The sequence below is a fragment of the Kwoniella shivajii genome, chromosome 10 (genome assembly GCF_035658355.1).
Source record: "Kwoniella shivajii chromosome 10, complete sequence".
Classification (NCBI taxonomy): Eukaryota; Fungi; Basidiomycota; class Tremellomycetes; order Tremellales; family Cryptococcaceae; genus Kwoniella; species Kwoniella shivajii.
In genome coordinates this window covers 1,264,612-1,286,689 of record NC_085917.1, presented here as the reverse complement: position 1 = coordinate 1,286,689, position 22,078 = coordinate 1,264,612, and the positions used below count along the sequence as shown (strand labels likewise).

The following is a 22,078-nucleotide window of genomic DNA, read 5'->3' as shown; positions in this document are numbered from 1 at the left end:
CCCCTACGACAAAGGAAGGTGCCTATCCTCAACGATAGTATCAGAGTCTGGATTCGTGTTTCGACGTTCCTGTGGTTGTGTGTCTGTCTCAAGGAAGGATACATTAGACGCATTTGCAGGATCAGTACAGTATCAGTACTATGACAAGTGTCAGTAGTGCTTTAGGTGGGTAGCACTTTTTTCGGATTCGTTCGATCTGCCATTATAATATTTTGATAGGTCCACCTAAGATACGTATACATCGTGTCTCAGTATACTATGTCATTTCAATACAACATGACCCTATTTCCGTTTATTCTATAACGTCATCTTCATGATTCTTCCCGTTTTCTACCTTCGACCTAAGATTCTTTTGTAATTCTCCTAGATCCAACGCGAAGGGATTGTTTGAAATCGGATGCGTACGTGATATCGTTTCATGATTGCCATCAATCTCATTTCGTTCAACGTCTTCGTGGTTGCCATTCATAACATCGTTGTCGTTTGCAGTTGCATTCATGTGTCCATTTGAGCTTGCCTCGAACGGTATCTGTTCAACGTCCATATCGTATTTCTTGACATCATTACCATCCCAGAATTCTGTGTCGAGGTCATTTGATCCGTCCTGTATGGTCGTCTGAATCGAGTTTCGTGTATCACTTGTCAGACTGTTCGTTCCATTAACATTGACGATATTCATGTTATCCCATAATGGCCTTAAAATAGTCAGATTCTCTTGATATTGAAGTCGATCAATCTTGATCTCAGAACTTTCATCTTCTTCTACTTTCACCTCCTCGTTTTCAACCGCTCTATCATCACTTTCACCTCCTTTAAGCTTCCTTATACTTCCAATGACATTCCTTAATTCATCAACTACCAATCCACCTTTCTTCCTCATCTCTTCCTGTACCATCTTATCTCCATCTTGTCCACTCTGGGATCCAAGTAAATCTTTCAAAGATATACCCTTACCTCTAGCTTCTTTAGACAACTTAATTCTTTCTTCTCTACTCAATGTGGAAAGTAGAGTCTTCTCTTCTGAAAGGGGTAATGAAGTAGCTTCAAAGATCATATCTCTACCTACAGGAGGCAAGAGTTCGGTTATTTCACCTTGTTGATGCGACGCATCACCATTTCGTTGATCAAGCGACGTATCATGATCATTTTGAACTGAATTATTTTCTTCTTTTAAAGCATTCCAAGATTTGATAAAATCAGGTATAGGTGAATCTTCTCTACTTTCACTATCTCCCTGTTGTTCTTTCTTTGAATTAGCTTGATTGAATGTATCGTCAGCTTCGTCTTGAGACTGGGGTTGAAGTTGCGAGTAGATATCGTTTAAAACATCTTTCCCCCTTTCCCACTCTCTAAATATATCACCTAATTTGCCCCTTATTTTCGTCCATTCAAGCATACTAACCATTTCTCCATTCGTCAAGTTTGCTCTTGTGGATGATAGTTCTTTCCACGTTTCGGTCAAAGCTAAACCAAGTCTATCGATGTGATCCATTAGATTGGCTTCGCTACTTGTTCTAGGCGCAAAATCATTTCTGATGAATGGGAAAATCGATTCTGCAGACCATCGATTCGTTTCTGAAATTTCTGAAGTTGAGATAGATTTTGTTCCCTGTGGTGACCTAGACTTAAAAACCTTGTCTTGAACTTCGCTTTCTTTAGAGAGTGTTTCCAATAAATGTTTTTCTTCCAACATTCCTTTTATCAAATTATCCAAGACCGACTTGACTTCTTTCCAATATGTGTCATCTTCACCAAATTTCAGACCTAATAAACAACACGCCAATCTTCTTCTTTTCAGATGCATTCCTAAACAACTAGCTTTTAACGCTGGTACAGTCAGTGGAGAGAGACTTTCTACCCTTCTTAAATCGAACGAAGGGTTGGGTGAAGGTGGCGGTGATGTATTTAAACTTGATCTCTTGTTAATCATGGAGATGGACATTGATGCAGATGGGGACGGTGATGGTAGTGTGAAGGAACTGGGATAACCAATTCCTATTCCTAAGCCTGTGGCAGCACCAGATGATCCTGGATATGAAGGATTAAAAGATGATCTTCTAGATTTACTTCCTCCTGCAGTAGAAGCTGATCTCAAGGCTTGTAAATCTGATAAAGGCATTGATCTAGTTCTTGTCAATCCTGAGGAACTTAACATCTGATTTTGGCTTGTGGTTTCATTATCATCATCAGAAGAATGATAATATGGCATGTTCTGTAAACTCCTTCGTTTCGAATGAGGTATTGAGACTGGATCTAGAGATAACGCTGCCCGTAAAGGAGCAGAGGAAGGAGGTGGTTCTCTATCAAAAGGAGAAGGGAGAAGGGTTGTCGAGCCAGGGACTGATCTTGAAGGAGTGACTAATGATGCGGTGCGTAAAGGTTGAAGACGTTCACTTGCGCTTGAAAGACGTCGGGAAAGGGGTGAAGGTATATGTTGAAATGGAGATGAAGTACCTCTTGGTGTTCCCTGAGTCAATGTTGGCGTACGAGGTATCGTAACTCCTAAACCCGGTGATTTAGGTGACGTTATCTCGCTTTCCTTGTCGTAATTTGGATTGACGATAAAAGTTGGCGTATCATCACTTGACATTGATTGATCGGAAGATCTTGAGTTATTCCATTCCGCTTCTGCTTCTGCTTCTTCCTCTTCCTTTCCCTCATCTTCCTCATCCTCTTCTTCCTCCTCATCAGCTTCCGTGATACGTCTCTCGTAATAGGGTCTCTCAGGTCTAGGAGAATGAGACCAAGTATCCCTCAATCTCTCAACACTTGCTCTCTTGGAAAGCCTGGGAGTCCTATCGGGTATCTGAGTAAATCTATCTTGCCGATGATTCGGCGATGAGAATGACGATCGATGGGTATATAATGCTTTTAAAGGTGATGATGAGGTGCAAGTGGGCCCTGAAGATGTTTGTTGAGTCTGTCTTGTAGGAGAAGGATTCGATTTTGGTCGATGAGGTATTTCAGGTCTTTTGGTAGATCTCGGTTTATCAATTTGAGATTGATGTAGTAATCCTTCTGCTTCTCCTTCTTCACTTGAGGTGTCTGATATATTTCGATTTCTACGTGAATAAAAAAATGATCCAACGACTGGAATATCATACATCTCACCCAAGACTGCTAATTCCTTTCTATCTGTCAGTTCAAGGAGAGTGGATGTAGCTGTGGCAAGATGGTCTGTCATATTTCCCGTTAGTCGATAGAGCGTTACTCGAAGTGAGTGATGAGTATGGATATTGTATGGGTATGGGTCAAGGAGTGATAACGATGTGGAGAGGGTGGTATTGAGAGCATGAGAGTGAGATATGAACTTGATGAGAGAATCGAGAGCCTGTGATTGAGGCGTGTCGACGGTTGAAGAGATTGGTGCGACGACGACTGCTGACTAATAAAGGGGTCAGACTACTTTCGAGCTCTCAGGTTGGATCTAGCCTAATCACAGGAGGGGAGACTCACTTTGTCTGATGATTTCGTATAAACAACATTATACCATCCTACGCCGATTAGCACCATTACTCCAAATCCTAGCACCTTGAGGACCCCTAGACTCAGAATAAGTCCCAGTAGCAGGGCCATTCCAGCTAATAATAGATCCCATCTCTCTTTTCCATTTGCCAACCAGACCTTTCGAATATCCCACTGATCCGTATGATTCGCTTGATCTTCTAAAGGTGAATCAGTATCCAATCCAACGATCGAAGCGGGGACATGATCTTTTTCTAACAGACCAGAAGAGCAAATGAGATATTTGAACCTCTCTGCGAATGATTCAACTTCAAATGTCATTCGATTCGGAGAAGGGAATTTTCCTGGGACAAGAATATTGTTACTCGGTCCTCCAGTATTAGGCAGCACACCTGTCCATCCTTTGATAGGAGAAGATTGATTCACCAATGTCTATTTAGTAGATATGTAAGCTTTGTCTAGGGTTTTGGACAAGTCGAATCGTTATTTGGTGAGGTGAGGTGAGGAACGATGAGGACAGGGACTTACTATATCACCAGATTCATCCATTTGGTCTATAAGATGTTCCATCTCCATCTGCATACTTAGATTTTGACCTTTCTTGGTGACAGAATTCGGAGTATCATCACCTTCATCTATAGAAAGGAACTCATCAGTGTCTCATGAAACTTGTCCTGCGATGGACATTTGGCCGGCCCGAGGCTATATGTTCGCATGTTCAGGAATACGTTATTTACTCACCCCGAAAGTAGTCATCCAATGGCCCCGCATCACCATCGGCAAATGAAGTGGCCATGTCAGGCTTGGGTATGAACCCTTGTCTCAACGGATGGGACAGTGGCGTGATTCAAGTCGAGTGGTACCAGGGCTCGTCTGGATGTGTTGTGTTGGCTGGACTGAAGTCGACTGAGTATCGTTGGTTGTCGTGAGCTTTATAACATGTCTGCATTCGAATGAGAGTAGTTGTTCAATGATATCTTCCAACGTGTTTGTCTTTTTTTTCTTTTTGATTTCTTTTTGGAATGACGCATATACCCTGACAAGATGTGCCACGTGCCACATCCAACCCCGTGGTTTCATAATAAGCGGAGATGACCGCCATGGTTGACGCGACTTTCTAGGTCCTTTGTAACTAAAAGAGATGTTTGGTTCTTCCATTTCGAATTATTCTTCAGATTAGCAACTGGAATTCTATGGAGATCTTGAATCACTAAACATGATCAATGGCGACACTGCTCCTCAGCTAATCACATTAACACCACCTCGTCCCCCATCAGACCTAATCGCTTCAGCTTTGTTTTTACCTCTCAATGAGATATCCCCTACACACGGAGGAAGGAAGCTCCGTTTCGTAGGACAGTAAGTGATCTCAACTTCAACCTCTGTTTCCATCTGTACGCTCAGTACAAACTGACATGAGCTGATGATACGTGTTCTGTAGAATACTAGCATTTCATTCTCCAACATCACTCTTGCTCTTAACTTCTTATCCTAACTCTCAAACTCCAAATTCACCCTCACCAACTATTTTGGTGGATATCTCCACACCGTTGTTAGGTCAAAGTCCTTCCGTCAAAGATATCTCAGCTGTTCAGGATTCCATGTATTCTCGCAATCCTCAACCACCTTCTCCAGTAATGATGACGGGCAAGGAAGGGAATTACGTCAATAGAGAGATGTTGAGTCTGTCAAGGGGTGAATGGGTTAGTCTGGTCGGCTGGTTAGAAGGTGATGGTTCGAAAATGGTAAGAAAAGTATGTGTTCAATTTATTTGTGCATTCATAAAGATCAAGGGGATTACCACTGTCATGCTGGAGAAGAATACTAATCTTCCCGGAATAGGTCAAAACCTCTTCAAGTTACCTCAAGCCTCTACCCTTGATTCTGCAAGCTATACACATATCGAGTTCAAGGCCACCGCCAATCAATGGACTACATCGAGGAAGTGTATTACCTTGGAACGGAGAAAGGTACACTAAAGATGAAGTAGGATTCACAGATGAAGCGGACACGGAACTGGAAGATTCCACTCCTCGACCAAGTAAGACTAGACTAGCGACATGATCAATACGATTTCAGCCTCCAGCACAGTGATCAGGAAGTACCTTACAAGGCTATAATGCACTGTGGTGTACAATAGCAAAGATCACTTGCTGTATCAGGCAGGCGATTGCTCGTGAGTTCAAATAGTAATCGAATACAGTGTCCATAGTATCTGATTCAATAGGCACAGAGTCACCTACGCCTCTCCCACACGCTTCACTACATTCCCCTTGAGACCGGGTACACCAGGTTGACCGATCTTGGGCGGTAACACTAGAATCCGAGTGTTTCTTCGCCAAAACTGGATCAATGTGGAAGCCAGTGATGATGGGTCGTCCTATCATAGGCATATTAGCCAAGATCGAAAGGATCTATCCAATCTTCAAATACAAGAAGGAGAGCTGTCATTGAGGTTTCAAGGATACACACCTCATGTAAATAATGACCTGTATCTTGCATTACCTCCAACTGGAATTTACCTTGCCTGCATAATCTCAGTTAGTTAGCTTCCAAATTCGCTTTCTTAGGAGATTTCGGAACTCGATGTGAACTCACATTTGACCAACCATTAATTCTTTATCTAATCTTTCCTGTCCAGCCAATACCAGTAATCTAGCACATCTAGCTTTTAAGAACCTCTTACTCAGTCCTGTGTACCATTCTATTCATCTCATTCCATCAGCTCCCTTCTGGCATCAGTAACAAGACAATGCTAACTCACCTTCCCAATATGGTCCAGTAGCTAATAAATCCGTTCTCCACAATTGTTTCCCTCCTGGCCCAGAATCAATCATCGAGGGAACGAGGAAGGAAGGTACCGATACCCTTGCAGCTTCAGTATCACGAATCGTATGTGATGTTAAGCTATCCGACGCACGTCGTAATTCAATCAGCATTGATGGTCTATACGGCTGAAAAAGCAACTAAAATATACTACTTACTGCCAATGTATAGCATCGATCACAGATTTGAAATCATTGGGCCTTTGAGCAAGTATAGTCTTCATCAGTGGAAGTGATTCTATAGCGGTACCTGTTTCACCCCAAGTGCAACCCAATTTAGTCAATACCTCCCGGTAGATCAAAGTCAAAATCACAGGAGGGTTACTGTACATATGAGAGAGATAACATACCTTCAACAACATCGAGTACTACTACTCCAGAGATTGCATACCCCTTGTTTTGTAGTATCGGCGCGGAAGATAATATAGGTGCAGCACCCATTGAATGACCAAGTAACTATGGTTCAAAAATAAGCTTGGGTCCACCGAAACTTGCGTGATATAGCTTACGATGAAGGACGGTGCGTCAGATGTATTTGGAAAGATGTGTTCTATCAGTCCCAGGAGATCATTCAACAGTGTAGGTAGAGATAGATCTCTGTCTGATTCTTTCGAATCAGTCTTTGTTTTTCCTGTCAAATCGTTGCAATGCAGTTCAAATCAGCTATTGTACCTCCCTTGTGAGTTGATGCGAGCTGATAAGGAGCTCACCATGACCTCTACAGTCATAAGCCAGTACACCCAGTTCACCCTTGCTTTGCTCAGTAACGTTTTTAGCTAAAGCAGCGAAAGATAAACCAGAAGCTCCTGCTCCGTGATGACAGATCAAATATGTTCCTTTCCCCTTCCCGTTTCCAGTCGATACGGTTGGCGGACTGAGGTACACTCGGAAGGTAGTCGACGAAGATGATGAAGGGTTCACCTCTAATGCTTGGGAGAAAAAAAGGGAGGCTGAGAGTGGAGATAGATCTGTCGAACCGTACTTTGTCGCGGGTGGTAGTCTGTCATCTAAACGTATTAGCTCAATCTGTATAAGCAGACTGAACACACGTAAAGAGAGACCATGATGTTGGGAAAGCTTGTCGAGCTCATTGAGATGATCATCGAAAGTCACTCACGCGGCATGCAAGTCCCCCAAATCGTCTCCTTCTTCCTCCAATTCCTCTTGTTCTTCTTCATCCTCTTCAGCCCAAGGAGCTTTGGTCTGAGGTAATTGAGGTAATTTATTCGCCATTGCCCTTCGGAAAGCTTCCGACATGGTGCTTTAAGTGCAGTTATTCCAGAACCTATGTGCGAATACCGATCCTGTTCTTTGTTCTGAGTCTGCTGTCTTGTAAAGATGTTGGATTGTTGCTTTGCTTTTCTAGTTCTGAACAGTAAGTGAATGCATTGAAACCCGGTCTTTCAATTCAACCGATGGATCTGAGATTGGAGTATAAACACGGAGATGTGCACAGATCTCCGTTGTTGTGAACTTGTGGTAACGATGACGGACAAACAGATAGCGAGCAAACATTGTGATATATCTGACATTCCTCCCTCACGTATCAAATCAGTATTATCCGTCATCCGATGTACATGAAACTTGACCGCCTCTGTGATTTATCTTGATTCCTTCCGACTCACTCCCCCTCTTTGACCAGATCCAGATGATATAATTCAAACAATGTCACACCCAGCTCGATTATCACTGCGAGCCCCACCTCATCTACCTTTCATCCAAGGATATCCTGGTATTCCAGCATCGGGCAATCGCAAGAGTGCTGGTGTACATGGTACGTTGGAATTGAGGGTGGGTACAACACCCGTGAAAGCTAAATGGGTCAGAGTCGAGATAAGGAAATATGAGATATTACCTCCTGGTTTTCCCGGAGGTGGTTCTTTCAATAATCATAATAATGGTAATCATGAATTAGTTTGGGAACACATAGGTGATATTCAAACATTATGGAAACCTTCTTCTTCGTCTTCTTCCGCAACATCAACATCAGTGTCAAAATCAACATCTACATCAACAACAAATGGAAACGGAGACGAGTGTGAAATAATCGAAACATCAGATTTCAAGTTTTTCTTACCTTTACCTGAACATATACCACCCACAATAGAATTGCAAAAAGATTCAGGTATAAAATATGAATTAGTTGCTGCGTTATGTTATAGACAAAAAGGTGGGATGTTTAAAAAGGAATCTTATCCAATATTGAAGATATCTGAATCTATACTAATAACCAAACATGAATTACATTCAACTTGGCCTATATATCAAATACCCAGTACCATTTCGTCGAACGATCAACCACAAACTCCTACGGCCACAACTGCGTCTAACAATAACGGACAATTGGTTCTGAATGTTTCGAGACCTAATAGGGCATTTGGTTCAGGTGATAAAATTCAATTTTCAGCTAGCTTGAAATCGACAAAATCACAACCTTTTAAATTAAAAGGATTCGAATGCACAATGTATGAAATCATCACTTCTATTCCATCACCACCACCTACACAACCTAATGGCAATACCAATGTAAAGGATAAGAAAAGGAAATCAATGCTTAATCCAATATCGAGATCTAGAGCTGTGGCTACAGTCAAAGCTGCCATCGACGAAAAGATCAATTTGGGTGGAGAGAGATCTGCAAGGATAGAAATGTTGATTGATAGAGTTCAATCAACAACTACGAATGCAAGATCTCTCAAGGTCAGTTATGAATTGGAAGTCAAAGCTGTAATGGAAGGTATAAAGGATAAGATACAAGTAAATGGAATAGTTTATACTGTTGGCGTATATTCTAAAACTCATGCTGAAAATGCTGTTAGGTAAGTTTTGACATCTTTCATCTCCATTCTATCTATCACATTACATTCACGACGATGGATATGGGACGTAAAGCTGACTGGAGTGCAATCGATAAACTTGTAGAGATATAGGTTATGTAGAAGCTTTATGTCCTAAACCAGCTTCACCACCACCAAAACCACCTCCAATAGATTCGACTCCTTTCTCTGGAAGTCAACCTGACTTACCTCCTGGAAGTACACCATATCCACCCACAGCATTCACGCCTCCCCGTACATCTTCACAACAGCAAGGGTTCATACCTAGACAAGACTTTCAACGTCATATTTCGGGTAATACATTGAATAGTATTAACACTTTTTCTACGACAACCTCAGGCCCAGGTGAATTCGGCTTGATACCAGGTCAGAGTCATAGGCCATACATCACCATGCCTTTATCCCACGGACAAGGACAAGGACAAGGCCAAGGACATAGAAGAGGCGAAGTATTGTTTCCTAACCCTCAACCTGCCAGACCAAGGAGTATCACACCTACTTCCCCCACGATTGAATCTTCAGGAGATCACGAAAGATATGCACAGAGTGATGTTGGACATGATAATGCTAGCAGATACTCAACGGCTACTATGGCAACTTTTGGAAGGTGGGATAATGGGTTGAAGAATGCTATGGTTTCTCCTGGAATAGACGGAGGAGGTACTATGGCAAGTCCGACATCGAGTGATGTGAGTACACGCACAATCAGCTTTACGTTGCCTTCCCCTCAGGATAGGCTAGGCCGAAGCTAACACGCGAACCACTATAGAACACCACTACACCAACTTCCCCAATTGTACCTTCGACCTCAACAGCGCAATCCCCTCCTTCAGGCTTGGCTTCCAGATCTGTATCTACACGACCATCCGTTCCTCCTCCAAGCTCATTCTACCTCTCCGCAGAGCAAGAGAAGCACTTACAGAGGGACAGGTACGAATCAGCTAGGACAAAAGCTATATCCGCTCAAACTGGTCTAGGAGTTTCATTGGATCAAGTTGGCTTGGCTGGTCCAAGCCCATCATCACTTTCTCTTGCCTCTTCACCGTCGTCGAAGATACCAAATCTAGATGAAGAAGAAGCTCCACCACCGGAATATGCACCCCCAATTCCTGCACAACCTAAACAACAATATACCGCACCTACAAGACCCGTCTCTGAGTACACCAACGGCTCGTCAATAAAATCAAATTCTACTCCTGCATCACCAGCAGCGACTATAACTTCACTTCCTTCAGTGTCTAATAGAGTCGCTTCACCGCCACTTGAGAAGCAAGGCTTCAGCTCGGCTGCTGAAGAGAAAGAGATTCAAAGGAAACGATACGAAGAAGCTACTTCCAAAATGTCAAAGAGAATGAGCTCAGAATCTGGAAGTGTAGGATCGTCTTCAACTATGAGCGGCACACCGAACAGACATTCCAGTATAATCCAGCAACTCAATCCGACACCCCCTTCTCAACCATCTCAATCGAATGATAACCCACTACCATACGAAGCTATACATGCGTCCGAATCCAGTTCATCGGCAATCAGGCCTAGAGCGAATGTTGGACTAGGTATCTCAAGTGGGCTAAGCGAGAAAGAGCAGATGAGGAGATACTATGCTGCGCAGGATGCTGTAGCGCAAAACGCCACTGGTAGTGACAGTGGTGGGAACACGAGTCCTGGAAGAATGACTAGCATAGGTACAAATAGCGTACTATCCAAGAGATTAGGCTCGGATGGTATGAGTCTACCTTACAATGTTGATTCGGGTAGCAATGGAAGTATGCGTGGAGTGATCAATGCTTCTAATGAGAAAGAACAGATGAGAAGGTTCTATGAAGCGCAAGAGAAAGTATCTAGAGCTCAAACTCAATTTCCGGTAGCTGGACCTTCCAACACCGTGAATACACCATCTTCGTCACCCAAACCACGTCATTCAATGGGTACCGGTCCTGGTGGTAGTGCTATAAGTGAGAAGGAACAAATGAGAAGATATTACGAAGCTCAAGATAAAGTTGCTGCTGCTTCTTCTTCTTCTCAGGGACAAGGACAAGGACAAGTACAATCACCATCATCCTATACAGACAGCAAATCTGAAAACTCGCCACCTAGAAATGTCGCACCAAATGGAATGGATGAGAAAGAACAGATGAGGAGATACTATGACGCTCAAGAAAAAGTATCTTTAGCTAATGGATCACCCTCTCAACCGCAATCTGCAAAAATCCCATCGGCTTCGACTCCAATGAATGCCAAACCCTCTGGATCCATTTTGAACGCAAGAGATGAAAAAGAACAGATGAAAAGGTATTATGAAGCTATGGATAAAGTACAAAACGCTTCCACAAACAATCACTCGAGGTTAGGATCCGGTTCTGGTTCCGGTTCTGGTTCCAGGTCAGGATCAGGAGTACAATCAGGAAACAACCCATTCGCAGATCCAGTTGACAGGGTTGATTCTCTACCTCCTATCTTATCTCCACCAGTGGATTCTCCACCAGTGGATTCTCCACCAGTGGATTCTCTACCTGCCTTCGATACACCATCCTCACCTCCCATGGCATCAGGAAGTACTCATACAGATACACAAAGTACGAATGCAGGACATGTTTCAGCTGAACAGGAAAAAGAAATAATGAGGAAAAGATATGAACAAGCTACATCTGCTGTGGAAAGGCATTCCTCACCATCTCCAATCTCATCACCATCACTTGTCAAAAACGTAAATGGACCAAGAACAAGTTTAGGCTTAGCGTCTCAACAATTAATATCATCCGTCAATACACCTTCAGCTTCTCCTACTACTACTTCTACTACCACTCACACAGGTATTGAAAAACATTCACCAAGATTAATATCTAGAAATACAACTGTATCTCCCCCTGATTCACCTTTGATGAGAGATCCAACTGTAAAAGCTGGAAAAGCGAAAGCTTCTCAAACTCAAATACAAACTCAAATTCAAAATCGGCCTCCAGCTCAAATTGACTCTGATGCACCTCCGCCTCCACCTCTACCTGCTAGACCACCAAAAGAATACGTTGAACTGTTATCGCCTGTATGAGATCAATGTGTGCCTGTCAAAGTGTTATGGCAGAAGGGGATGAAAGAGAGAGAGGATAGACACCTGTCCTGTTCGAAGGAGGTTCATGGTATTCTACTTTCTAAGTATCGCTTCGCTGTTCATTTGTCTTGGCGATTTGTCATTTATGATCTTACCTGTGGTCCTGTATCTTGATGTCTCTTAAACGGATTATACCCGTGTTTCTTTCGTCTTGGTTTGATATGTCTCATTTATACAGTACGACCTTGATGCATCTTTTATGACTAATGAAGTAAATGATCAATCAGACCTTACTGCTAATCGCCACAGCACAGCTGAGACTTATATTCATTGGTAGTATTGAATGCTCATTTTCTGGACTTATATATATATATACATCTAATCTCTATACACATGGTTGCGGATTGTATAAATCTAACATCCTATCCACTTATGCTCTGTCTAGCAGACTGAAGAGACGTCAATACTCTTCTCGCCTTGTTTTCTCTCCGCGACTCCTTTTTCAGTGACAACGCAACCTGAAAAAGAAAAGGAGTCAATATCAGCTCTGACTTGACAAAGCACTTTTGCATGTGACATTACGACAAGACTTACTGATGAGTTCAGCTGGTGTAACATCAAATGAAGGATTGTAAACTCTTTGCCAAGGTTTATCACCTTGTCCAACACCTTCAGGTGTTATTCTGACTACACTGAGTTTTCCAGTTTCAACGTTCAATCCTCTTACTTGTGTGGCTTCGACAGACGGTCGGTGTTCGATGTGAATGCTGTGACAGACAATTTGTCAGTATGTGTAGAAGCGAAGGAATTTCATGTTCAGGTCAGGGATGTGAGTGCTGACTTGACCAGGAAAAAGGCACTATTTGCCGCATTAGGAGGAATTCCACTCACTCTGCTCCTGTAGATAGTGAAAGATCAATGGTCGTCACTGGAGCTACAACCATAAAAGGTATACTATGTCTTTGAGCTAAGACTGCCGCTTGGTATGTACCGATCTAAGTAAGTTACGATCCTTTTAGCAGGTTTCCATACCACCAAATGGGATAATGCAGCAAAACCATTGAAGAAACTCACTTTATTAGCTGTATCACCATTTTTAACGACTCGGTCAGCACCAACGATCACACCGTCGATATCTTCATGTTGGAATAATGAACCGAGCATTGTATCACCTAAATCGAAGAAGCAAGATTAGTTAACAAGTCTGGTATCAAAGGTCTAACACCTGGTCACTCCTAGATCGTTGGAGGTTCACTCACAAATCATGCAAGCGGGTATTTGCAGAGTGGTTAATTCCAAACTTGTTAATCTTGATCCTTGATGATATGGTGTTGTCTGTGCGTAATATGCAGTGTCCAATTGATCATTTTCGAATAAAGCTGTTATGACTCCGATGGCAGTACCGTAACCCTGATACAAAGATGAAGATGTCAGTTTTCTGGTATCCCAATTCGAAAAGGCTAACTAATGAGCAAGCTGATAAGAGCTCTTCGAGTAAAGAACTTACAGAAGTAGCTAAACTACCTGTATTACAAACGGTGACGACTTTCAATGATTTTTTACCATTTCCAGCTCTTTTCTTATATAACCACTCAGCACCTAATCTACCCATCTCCATATTCCTTTCCAAATCTTCTTCATGCACATCCTCACATACTTTCTTTACTTTCTCCACAACATTTTCTGGGTCAGCTCCAGTTGATTGTTTCAATGTACTTCTAATTCGATCCATTGCTTCACCGAGATTGACAGCGGTAGGCCTTGATGATTGTAGATAATCACATGTCTTCGATACCCATTCCACTGCTTCTTCCCCTGAAGCGAAAGAGGGTCTGGACGAAGATGATAGATATGATTTTAGGGATAAAGCCGCAAGTGAAGCTATGGCAGGTGCACCTCGGATTTTCATTGATTTGATCGCATCAAACGCTTCTTCAGGAGTGGAAATAGGGATCCAAGCGACCGAGTGACTGTCGACATACATCAATTGGGTCAGCTATAATCTTGCATCTTGCGAGTCTCGAGTCGTCACTCACGGAAGTAGTAATTGATCAACGATTTCAACTTGACCAGATTTATCAATTCTGATCGAAGTCATCATGTCTGGCAAAGGCTGTTTGCCTGAAGGTGCAGCGGCTACCATATTGTCAATGAAGATGATTTGTTATAGCGTGTCAGTGATAGCGGAGTCGAAGTCGCGAAGTGTGATAGCGTTGAGAGAAGTGATGCTGATATGTCAGTGAGAAGGTGGTATGCATCCCAAGAACGTTTCGAGCTTCCTTCTTTTTTTTCACTCGACATTTTCTGGAATCACAACATGTTTCAGGCACGATGAAGAAGGGAATTTCCTAATGAGCATTACAAACCCTCACTTGGGACATGGAAACTATTTGTAGTGTTTTGTAATGATTTGTAATGAAATTGCCACTCCAACTGTGTAAATTCCCTCTGATTGGAGCCCCACGCGTTGACAAAGAACATCAATATTCAGTTGAAGATATGTTATGATATCAGATGGATGGATGGATGGATGGATGGATGATGATCATGAATGAATGTGATAGCGGTCAAATTGAACCTGAAAACCAATCAAGGGAGTCAATAACGTTCATCTGGGTTCGAGCGAGATCAAGCTACCAACAACATGGCTCCTACTCTGCTGGCTTGCGGATCCAATACTTCATCTCATCTAGCATTGAACCATCCTGATGATGTATCTTTCCTCACATCCACAATATACCATCCCTCGCTGCCGTCACTTCCATCTTCATGTAACATACTATATCTTGTGTCCTCTTCAGCCCATTCACTACTTCTCCTAACTATTCCTGATACTGTTCATAGGGAGAAATCGACGAATATTTTACTTGGAGCAGGAACCAATACATTTGGACAACTCGGACCGCGATGTGCGTTATGGGATGACATCAAACCAGAATCAAGGTGGAAACCGCTCAGTTTAATCAAGTCAAGTACTGTCGAGGGAGACTGGGAACCGGTCAAGATCGCTTCAACGTGGACTACTAGTATAGTGGTATATCAACGGATCTCATGTTTCCCTCAATCTGAACCAGAACGTGTGGAATCATCATCAGGGTCATCAGCCATTCCTACCCAGCGAGAAGAGAAGGTTGATCAGATAGTAGTATCGAGCGGATCGAACGATTTTGGTGAATTAGGGTCCTCGTCTCCGATAATGCTCAACGCCCCTGCAGAAATACCAATCTCCCAAGCATCTCAGAACTCTACTGTAGTCAATCTGGGTCTGAAGAAAGGAGAAAAAGTTGAAATCATCAGAGGTGGGCAAAGACATGTTATCGTTGTCATTTCCGATAAGAATGGTCGTCAAAGGGTAGCGGGATGGGGTACGAATAGGAAAGGTGAATTAGATCCCTCAACCCTGTCTAAAAACATCAACAGCGAAGTAGATGGAGGATCGAGCTCAAACGGAAAGGGTAAGGGCAAGGGAAAGTCAAATGTTGTTCGATCTGCTACTTCGCCACCTATTGTCATCAACTTAGCTATCCCCGAAGGAGAGAAGATACTGGATATCTCACTAGGCGCATCGCATACTCTTGCTTTACTTTCGAACGGAAGGCTTTTGGCTTGGGGCAGCGACCTCAAAGGGCAAATAAGTGGTATACACGAGTTAGATGGCGTAATAGGTATAGCAGCTACTTGGGGTGGATCATATTTCTTAACTTCAAAAGGTCTATACTCACAAGGATCAAATACGCATTCTCAACTCCTTCGAGGGACGCAAGCAGGATCAGGGTCCGCGAGAGGTAAAGTGGAATTAGAAGAAGGTTGGAAAGTGGTAAAGATAGTTGCTGGAACAGAACATTTACTGGTTCATGCTCAGAAAGGAGACAAGGATGCTCTGTTCAGTGGAGGATGGAATGAACATGGTAATCTAGCGTTAGGTGATCAAATCGATAGGAACATATTGGAGAGAGTGGATGTTGAAGGGTTGATTAAGGGTCTATGGGGTGGTTGTGCGAGTACATGGGTCTGGTTAGATGACACCACTGCATCGGCGCAGGAGTAATCTTCGTCTTGGGTCTACTTCAGAGCTCATCTCGACGACCTGCCATATAAGTGGATAAATTGGACAGATCTATTAATGGTGATGGTTCGAGCTATCTCCAATCTCGCATGAGGATCTTCGACGCACAGACCATCTATATTTTCAGGAACAGAAGGTCTGAAACAACAAGATAATAACGATTATTGTGAAAAAGAAGAGTTTAACATCGATAAAAACATTCATTGACTATTCACAATACAAACACGGTTTCAAGTTCAACAACACTCTTTGACTAGGAGCCATGCAATATCGTCAAACACAACAATGATCGTAAGAAGTGGACGAAATAAGCTATATAAAATGTTCCAAATGCAAGATCTGAGGTTTGAGCCCCCTACATCTTACCATCGGATTCACACACATATCCATACACCCAAAAACACGCCTTTTACTACCCTTATCCCTCGCAAACCTTGTCACGCACCCATTTCGTCGCATCGCATAACATCAACCCATATTGTAGGTGACTGCGTGCGCTTAAATACAACATTATAGGTATCCAGTAACCGGATTTTACATTTACCGTCTTTGGCATCTCCAGTTCAATACGGGAGAGGAGCCACCTCAACACGAGCGGAGGACATCACTCGTACGCTCTAGCAGCGACATCGAGATCTGCCGTGTTCATCTTCAGCTATCACTTGTAAGTTGAGACAAAAAGAGATCAAATGACAATGTAGTCGCCGCTAAAAATGTTAGTCAGCCATCAGCGTTATAGTCTCATACCCAGCATATCATAACATATCTACTCCCACAAAACAAACTCATACCACACATTGACTCGTCTGTTCACCATGTCTTCACCAAACAATGTTCCACCTGCACCCGCTCCCGCGCCTATTCCATTGCCTCATCAAAAGCAACCTACTAAGAAATACTCTGAAGGGAGCATGTACGAAGATCTTTCACCTGAAGATGTAGAGGCTTGGCATCGTCGTTACCGAGATTATAAGAAGTGGAGACAGGAGATTTCAGTGAAACAAGTGACCAAGCCTAAGATTGGGGTGAACAGTAAAGGCGGCAGTGTGCACTTGGGGGAAAGTGTAGGAGTAGGACCAGCAGATTGGAATTGGCGTGAACCTTCCGAATGTGGAACTATACCTACTACAATCATCGAAAGAGCCTGGGAGACCGCAAGGGCTACAACGACAAGTCAATTAAGACCACAAGCTGAACCTCCCGCTCCTCCTCCACCTACATCTCGGATCTCCAAAAAAGTGTCCAACAAAGCTTTAAAAGCTAAAGTCGAGACTGTCGATACTTTCACTACTTCTCCATCTCAGGCTACAATCGTAGTATCAACTGCTCGATCTCCCTTGTCCGAAAGGCCGCTTCCACCTCAGAATGTAAATCAGTCTCAACCAAATCTGGTAAAGTCCAAGACCCCCACCACCTTCCACATCGAAGCCCAACCCCCTACTAGTAAATCAGTTACTCAGAAGCCTCTGACATCTCAAAAGTCTCCTTCTCAAACTGTTTCTGGAGTTCAGGATCCGATCCGATCCCATCACGGCGTTCTCGTCCCACAAGCCCCATCCAGAAACAATAACCTGTCTACCGCCTTCTATACAACTCAAAAGCCCATGTTAACTAGCAATCCAACACGCCCAGCTCCAACGCCACTCCTTGCTTGTCCACCGTCATCAGCAAAGGTCTCGCAATCAGTTTCCGAAAGCAAAGTCGGATCACATCATTCCTCAAAAAAAAGCGCATTGTTGATCCCTGGAGAACAAATCGTGCCTTCACCTACATTGTCTGCGAAGTACGCCGAAAGGGAAGCATATATCACTTCCGCTCTCTCCTTACCGCTGGATCTGTTAGCCGAGACTAATGCTCCCCCGAAAGTAACTACAAGCTCTCAATTGACGACAGGTAGACTAGATTCATTATTGGGCAGAACCAGAGAAGGTAGCAAAACAAAGGTTAGTCAAAGATCAGCTGGAAGTGGTACTCCACCCCCATCTGTAAGAAGTGAAACGCTACCAGAGAAAATCGCAAGCCAAATTGAGGGAAATAAAAGTCAGACTGCAAGGGCTATAGCTAGTAATACTGTACCATCGACGAGTGATATCTCAGATCATAGAGAACATCACTATCAAGTCAGTATTTGTTCTCCTCCATCCGCGGTCAACTGATATGTTATACAGAGTTCAAACCATCTTCCTATCCCTATCCCTGGTGCTCCTTCCGCAAGACCGAAAACGTCATCGGGTGCAACGATCTTGAAAGCTGCTAATCAGCCCTTACCGCCATCTGCGCCCACGCAGTCTCAGATATCAACCATGAGTGTCGGATCTACTAAATCTTCCCAAAATCAATCCAATATCCCCTGCAAGCAACAGGCGCATCTAAACAGCCCGGCAGCATCGGAAGCGACAGTCATCCGAGCAGCTCGAGAACCCCTGCCACTATCCATGACTGCGTCGTCTCGTGCCGAAACAATTAGGATCCCAGTCTCTGCAAGAACAGCTTTCGCCTCGTCAGGTCCCCCGACAAGGGATGCTTCGACAGAAGCAATTGTTCTGCGAGCTAATCGGATCCCACCTCCAGTTACAACAGGACAAACAGGTACACAACGGTCCCGGGCATCGTCTGCTGTTCCACCACAATCGATTCTCGATTCACCTCGGAATGTTCCACTTCCTTCAACACATTTGACAACTCCTTCTGCGTTCACAAAGTTGGAGCTAGGACGGACACCGCTCTCGCACAGGCGACAAATGCCTCTTCCTCGTCCTGCGCTTACTCCCAAATCCTCTGTTGACGGCTTGACGAAATCTACTTCCTTTGGAAGACGACATAGGGACCCCTCAGTAGGTGATCTAACAGCGCATTTTGAACCGAGCATGTATCCCCTTCCTCCCAATGGCGCCACTCTATTCTCAAGTCCAGAGCCTACAAGCATCATAGTGAGTCTGGCCTTTTCTCAATCGCTGATCGGATTTGGATTTGGATTTGTTCTGATATGATGCGCCGTAGGTATCTCGAGCGATCGACGATCAAGTAGTCTCTACTATGGTCCAAACCTTACCTCCTCCAGCATCCGTGATCATTAAGACAGAAACAACTCCCCAAGCCAGGTCAAACCGGTCGATACCTCCCTCCCCTCCGGGCACAAGAGCAGCTGCTATCCTCCTTCCACCATCTACAGCTATACTATCAGCCAGGTCAATACCCGATACACAGCCTTCTGCTCCTGCACCTAGCCTTGCTTCACCTCCTGCTCCACCTCCTCCGCTGATGACTTCACCTGCTCAACTAATTCAACCTTCATCCATGATTCCTGATGCTGCTGTACAAGCTTCGTCATCTAGTCATATGAAATCGGATGCTCATCTCGCCAATGATCCTGTTAACTCCACCTCCTATAGAGCGCCAAAAAATCATCCTCACATACACTTCTCCCCTGGTCAAATCTCCCGGTCTCTACGATCGGATGACGATCACGTTTCTTTTGAGGTTCCATCTGGATCGAGAGGTAGACTTAGAGTGACTCTTAACTGGCTAAGGGACGGTGGAAAGTCAGACAGAGGGTCTCCTAAGGAAAAGCGGCTCAGTATTGTTGATGGAGAGAGACCTCCGCCTCTACCTGCCAAGACATCAAGCTTGATGACTCGAGTGACAGGTAGATCCAAAGCAGAAGAATCACAGGGGAAGTCTACTCAAACGACATATCCCGCTGATCTACCTCCACAAGCTGCACAATCTCATCCCTTGGCAGAACAAGAACGGCTCAAGTTGTTTCCTTCACCGCCAAAGCGTGAAAGCATCAAATCGCCCTCGCCGAATGATCTGTTCACATCACATCTTCAACAGCAACAGCAACAACATCATACAGGTCCTGCACCATTCTATAACCCTTATTATTCCGGTGCCACTCTACCTGCATATGCAGCTGCCATGCCTCAAGTGTACAACATGTTCTCGCCTCCATTGACTTATCCTCAACCTGGCTTACCTACTTGGCACGATGCACAATATCGGTCCGTTCAAGGTGTGGGACAACCGACTTTACCTAATGATCAGTCTAGTCCTGCGAGGGAAAGTGTTGACCCACCCTCAGATGATGACATACCTTCTCCCCCACATCAACTACCTCATATCTCACAGCAGAATCCACCTCAAACAATGGGAATGGACGGGCATTCTCGGTTAATACCACAACAGCGATATTGGGATTACCGGAATAGGAATGAGCAAAAACCCTCAATGTGGCAGAAGATGTTTCGAAGACCAACACAGCACGGTTTCGGAGAAGACAATCTAGGTCCAGATGATAGTGTGACTGTCCGAAATTGGAGAAAAGACGTTATGCCAGGTCGAGCACCAACACTGGTACCTCAACCTGGATTACCTCCAAGGGCCCTCATGCCTCAAATAGGACCAACGATATCACCCTCTGGCTATCTACCAAATGCTCATCGGAATGCGCCTGGAACGACATTGTATAACACTAGAGGAGCTTACTCGCGAAGAGAGAGACAACCTAATTTTTGGGATAAAATGATATACACTCGTCCAGATGATCAGACGAGATATCATAATGCTCCAAGACGGAATGGAAATCTGAACTTACCTTATCCTGCTCCTCGACCTCCAAGAGAGACCAGAAGTATCTTCAATACTTCGAAAGCAGTCAAAGAGAATGCTCGTTCTAAAATTGACAGATCAGGATATCAACCTATTCTTCCAATTCGTAAGGAGGAGGTTGGAGTGAAAACATCAAGGAGAGCAGGTGATGAACGGTATACAGCTATACAGCGAGAGAAGGAAGAAAGAAGAAGGCAACGTGCTGCAAGGAGAGATGAAAGAGCTAATAAGATCGTGCCGTACTCAACGGAAAAGAATGGATTGAGAAGAGACCAGTTTGCTCAAGCTGGACAACAAGATAGACCAATCGATTTGGGAGGTCCAAGAGGCGGTAGATCAAAAACTATGATCGGTGATTGGGTAGGGCAGTTCGGCATAGGACAGATGCAAACGCCCAAAAAGGCAAATGCAGCTCAGAATACACAGAATCAATTCCAATCTCCGCTGAGGAGTCGAGAACATGGTCAAAGTCAAGCTTTGGGAAGAAGTGGGAGTCAACAAAAAGGTAGGACTATCAAAAGGACTCGGACAGTGGACCAACGAGCGGCTGGTACGTCAGGTGCGAATAGCAATGGTGCAGGGATTGGCTTTACGAGAGCGCTAGGAATGCTTGCACGACTAGGGGGAAATCGAGATCAGAATAGTAAAGCGCAGACGGCAGATAGGAGTTGAGAGTGATGAGACTACGACGAGTTATTCTTGGTATGCAACGTTCCTACCTACAGTACGTATTGTCATAGGTACTGGTGTCCCATGCGTTCTGTGGGCTATTGCAAAGAGGCTGTGCTGTCAATCCATTGAAAGTATGATGTCAGATTTTTTCTTTTCTTTTGATGACTTTCGTCAAAAAGCGAGAAATATGAACGGTCCGTCACGAATGCATTCTCCTTTATCATTACGTCTGGCAGATTGACATACCGTAGACACAATATAGGAGGGGTCCTGCTCCACTAAGTGATCTCCCTTCATTCCCGATCAATATGTCTCACCTTCCTTTTACTGAGAGGGTCTTCCTCCATACGGTGCAGACGAGCTTTTCTCTAAGGAAGCACAATACGTCATACACTATCCTTTCTTCCGGTTTTGTCGCAAAACGTCTGAGAGCCTCGAGAAGGCCATAGAACTGATAAATCAGCATGGTATAAAAACCCCCTAATATTCTTCTCAAAGTAGTTCATTCGTCACTTCTCTAATCAATCTTGAGACAACTTTAACCTCTACCATCCAC

The 22,078-nt window shown here is 43.8% G+C and overlaps 7 protein-coding genes across 7 annotated transcripts; 4 read left to right on the top strand and 3 right to left on the bottom strand.

The window, feature by feature from the left end:
* Positions 1–292: 292 nt before the first annotated feature.
* Positions 293–4,261, bottom strand: IL334_007358 (uncharacterized protein; the record flags this gene model as incomplete). The annotated part of the gene is made up of 4 exons (XM_062939048.1): positions 293–3,385; positions 3,457–3,897; positions 3,994–4,100; positions 4,207–4,261. The coding sequence occupies 4 exons, from the start codon at positions 4,259–4,261 to the stop codon at positions 293–295; spliced, it is 3,696 nt and encodes a 1,231-aa protein (XP_062795099.1).
* Positions 4,262–4,681: 420 nt separating this feature from the next.
* On the top strand, positions 4,682–5,529 carry IL334_007357 (uncharacterized protein; the record flags this gene model as incomplete). Its single annotated transcript, XM_062939047.1, has 3 exons — positions 4,682–4,824; positions 4,907–5,219; positions 5,308–5,529. 3 exons carry the CDS (start codon positions 4,682–4,684, stop codon positions 5,527–5,529), a joined length of 678 nt encoding a protein of 225 aa, XP_062795098.1.
* A 175-nt stretch (positions 5,530–5,704) lies between these two features.
* IL334_007356 (uncharacterized protein) lies at positions 5,705–7,547 on the bottom strand (the record flags this gene model as incomplete). Its single annotated transcript, XM_062939046.1, has 9 exons — positions 5,705–5,845; positions 5,938–5,992; positions 6,064–6,169; positions 6,230–6,372; positions 6,450–6,540; positions 6,641–6,746; positions 6,800–6,921; positions 7,001–7,290; positions 7,408–7,547. The coding sequence occupies 9 exons, from the start codon at positions 7,545–7,547 to the stop codon at positions 5,705–5,707; spliced, it is 1,194 nt and encodes a 397-aa protein (XP_062795097.1).
* A 408-nt stretch (positions 7,548–7,955) lies between these two features.
* Positions 7,956–12,173, top strand: IL334_007355 (uncharacterized protein; the record flags this gene model as incomplete). The annotated part of the gene is made up of 3 exons (XM_062939045.1): positions 7,956–9,109; positions 9,213–9,816; positions 9,897–12,173. 3 exons carry the CDS (start codon positions 7,956–7,958, stop codon positions 12,171–12,173), a joined length of 4,035 nt encoding a protein of 1,344 aa, XP_062795096.1.
* Positions 12,174–12,614: 441 nt separating this feature from the next.
* IL334_007354 (methylthioribose-1-phosphate isomerase) lies at positions 12,615–14,316 on the bottom strand (the record flags this gene model as incomplete). The annotated part of the gene is made up of 7 exons (XM_062939044.1): positions 12,615–12,691; positions 12,768–12,940; positions 13,065–13,168; positions 13,248–13,345; positions 13,433–13,583; positions 13,681–14,143; positions 14,210–14,316. 7 exons carry the CDS (start codon positions 14,314–14,316, stop codon positions 12,615–12,617), a joined length of 1,173 nt encoding a protein of 390 aa, XP_062795095.1.
* Positions 14,317–14,817: 501 nt separating this feature from the next.
* IL334_007353 (uncharacterized protein) lies at positions 14,818–16,221 on the top strand (the record flags this gene model as incomplete). Its single annotated transcript, XM_062939043.1, has 1 exon — positions 14,818–16,221. One exon carries the CDS (start codon positions 14,818–14,820, stop codon positions 16,219–16,221), a length of 1,404 nt encoding a protein of 467 aa, XP_062795094.1.
* An 833-nt stretch (positions 16,222–17,054) lies between these two features.
* On the top strand, positions 17,055–21,522 carry IL334_007352 (uncharacterized protein; the record flags this gene model as incomplete). The annotated part of the gene is made up of 3 exons (XM_062939042.1): positions 17,055–18,359; positions 18,408–19,169; positions 19,240–21,522. The coding sequence occupies 3 exons, from the start codon at positions 17,055–17,057 to the stop codon at positions 21,520–21,522; spliced, it is 4,350 nt and encodes a 1,449-aa protein (XP_062795093.1).
* Positions 21,523–22,078: the final 556 nt, after the last annotated feature.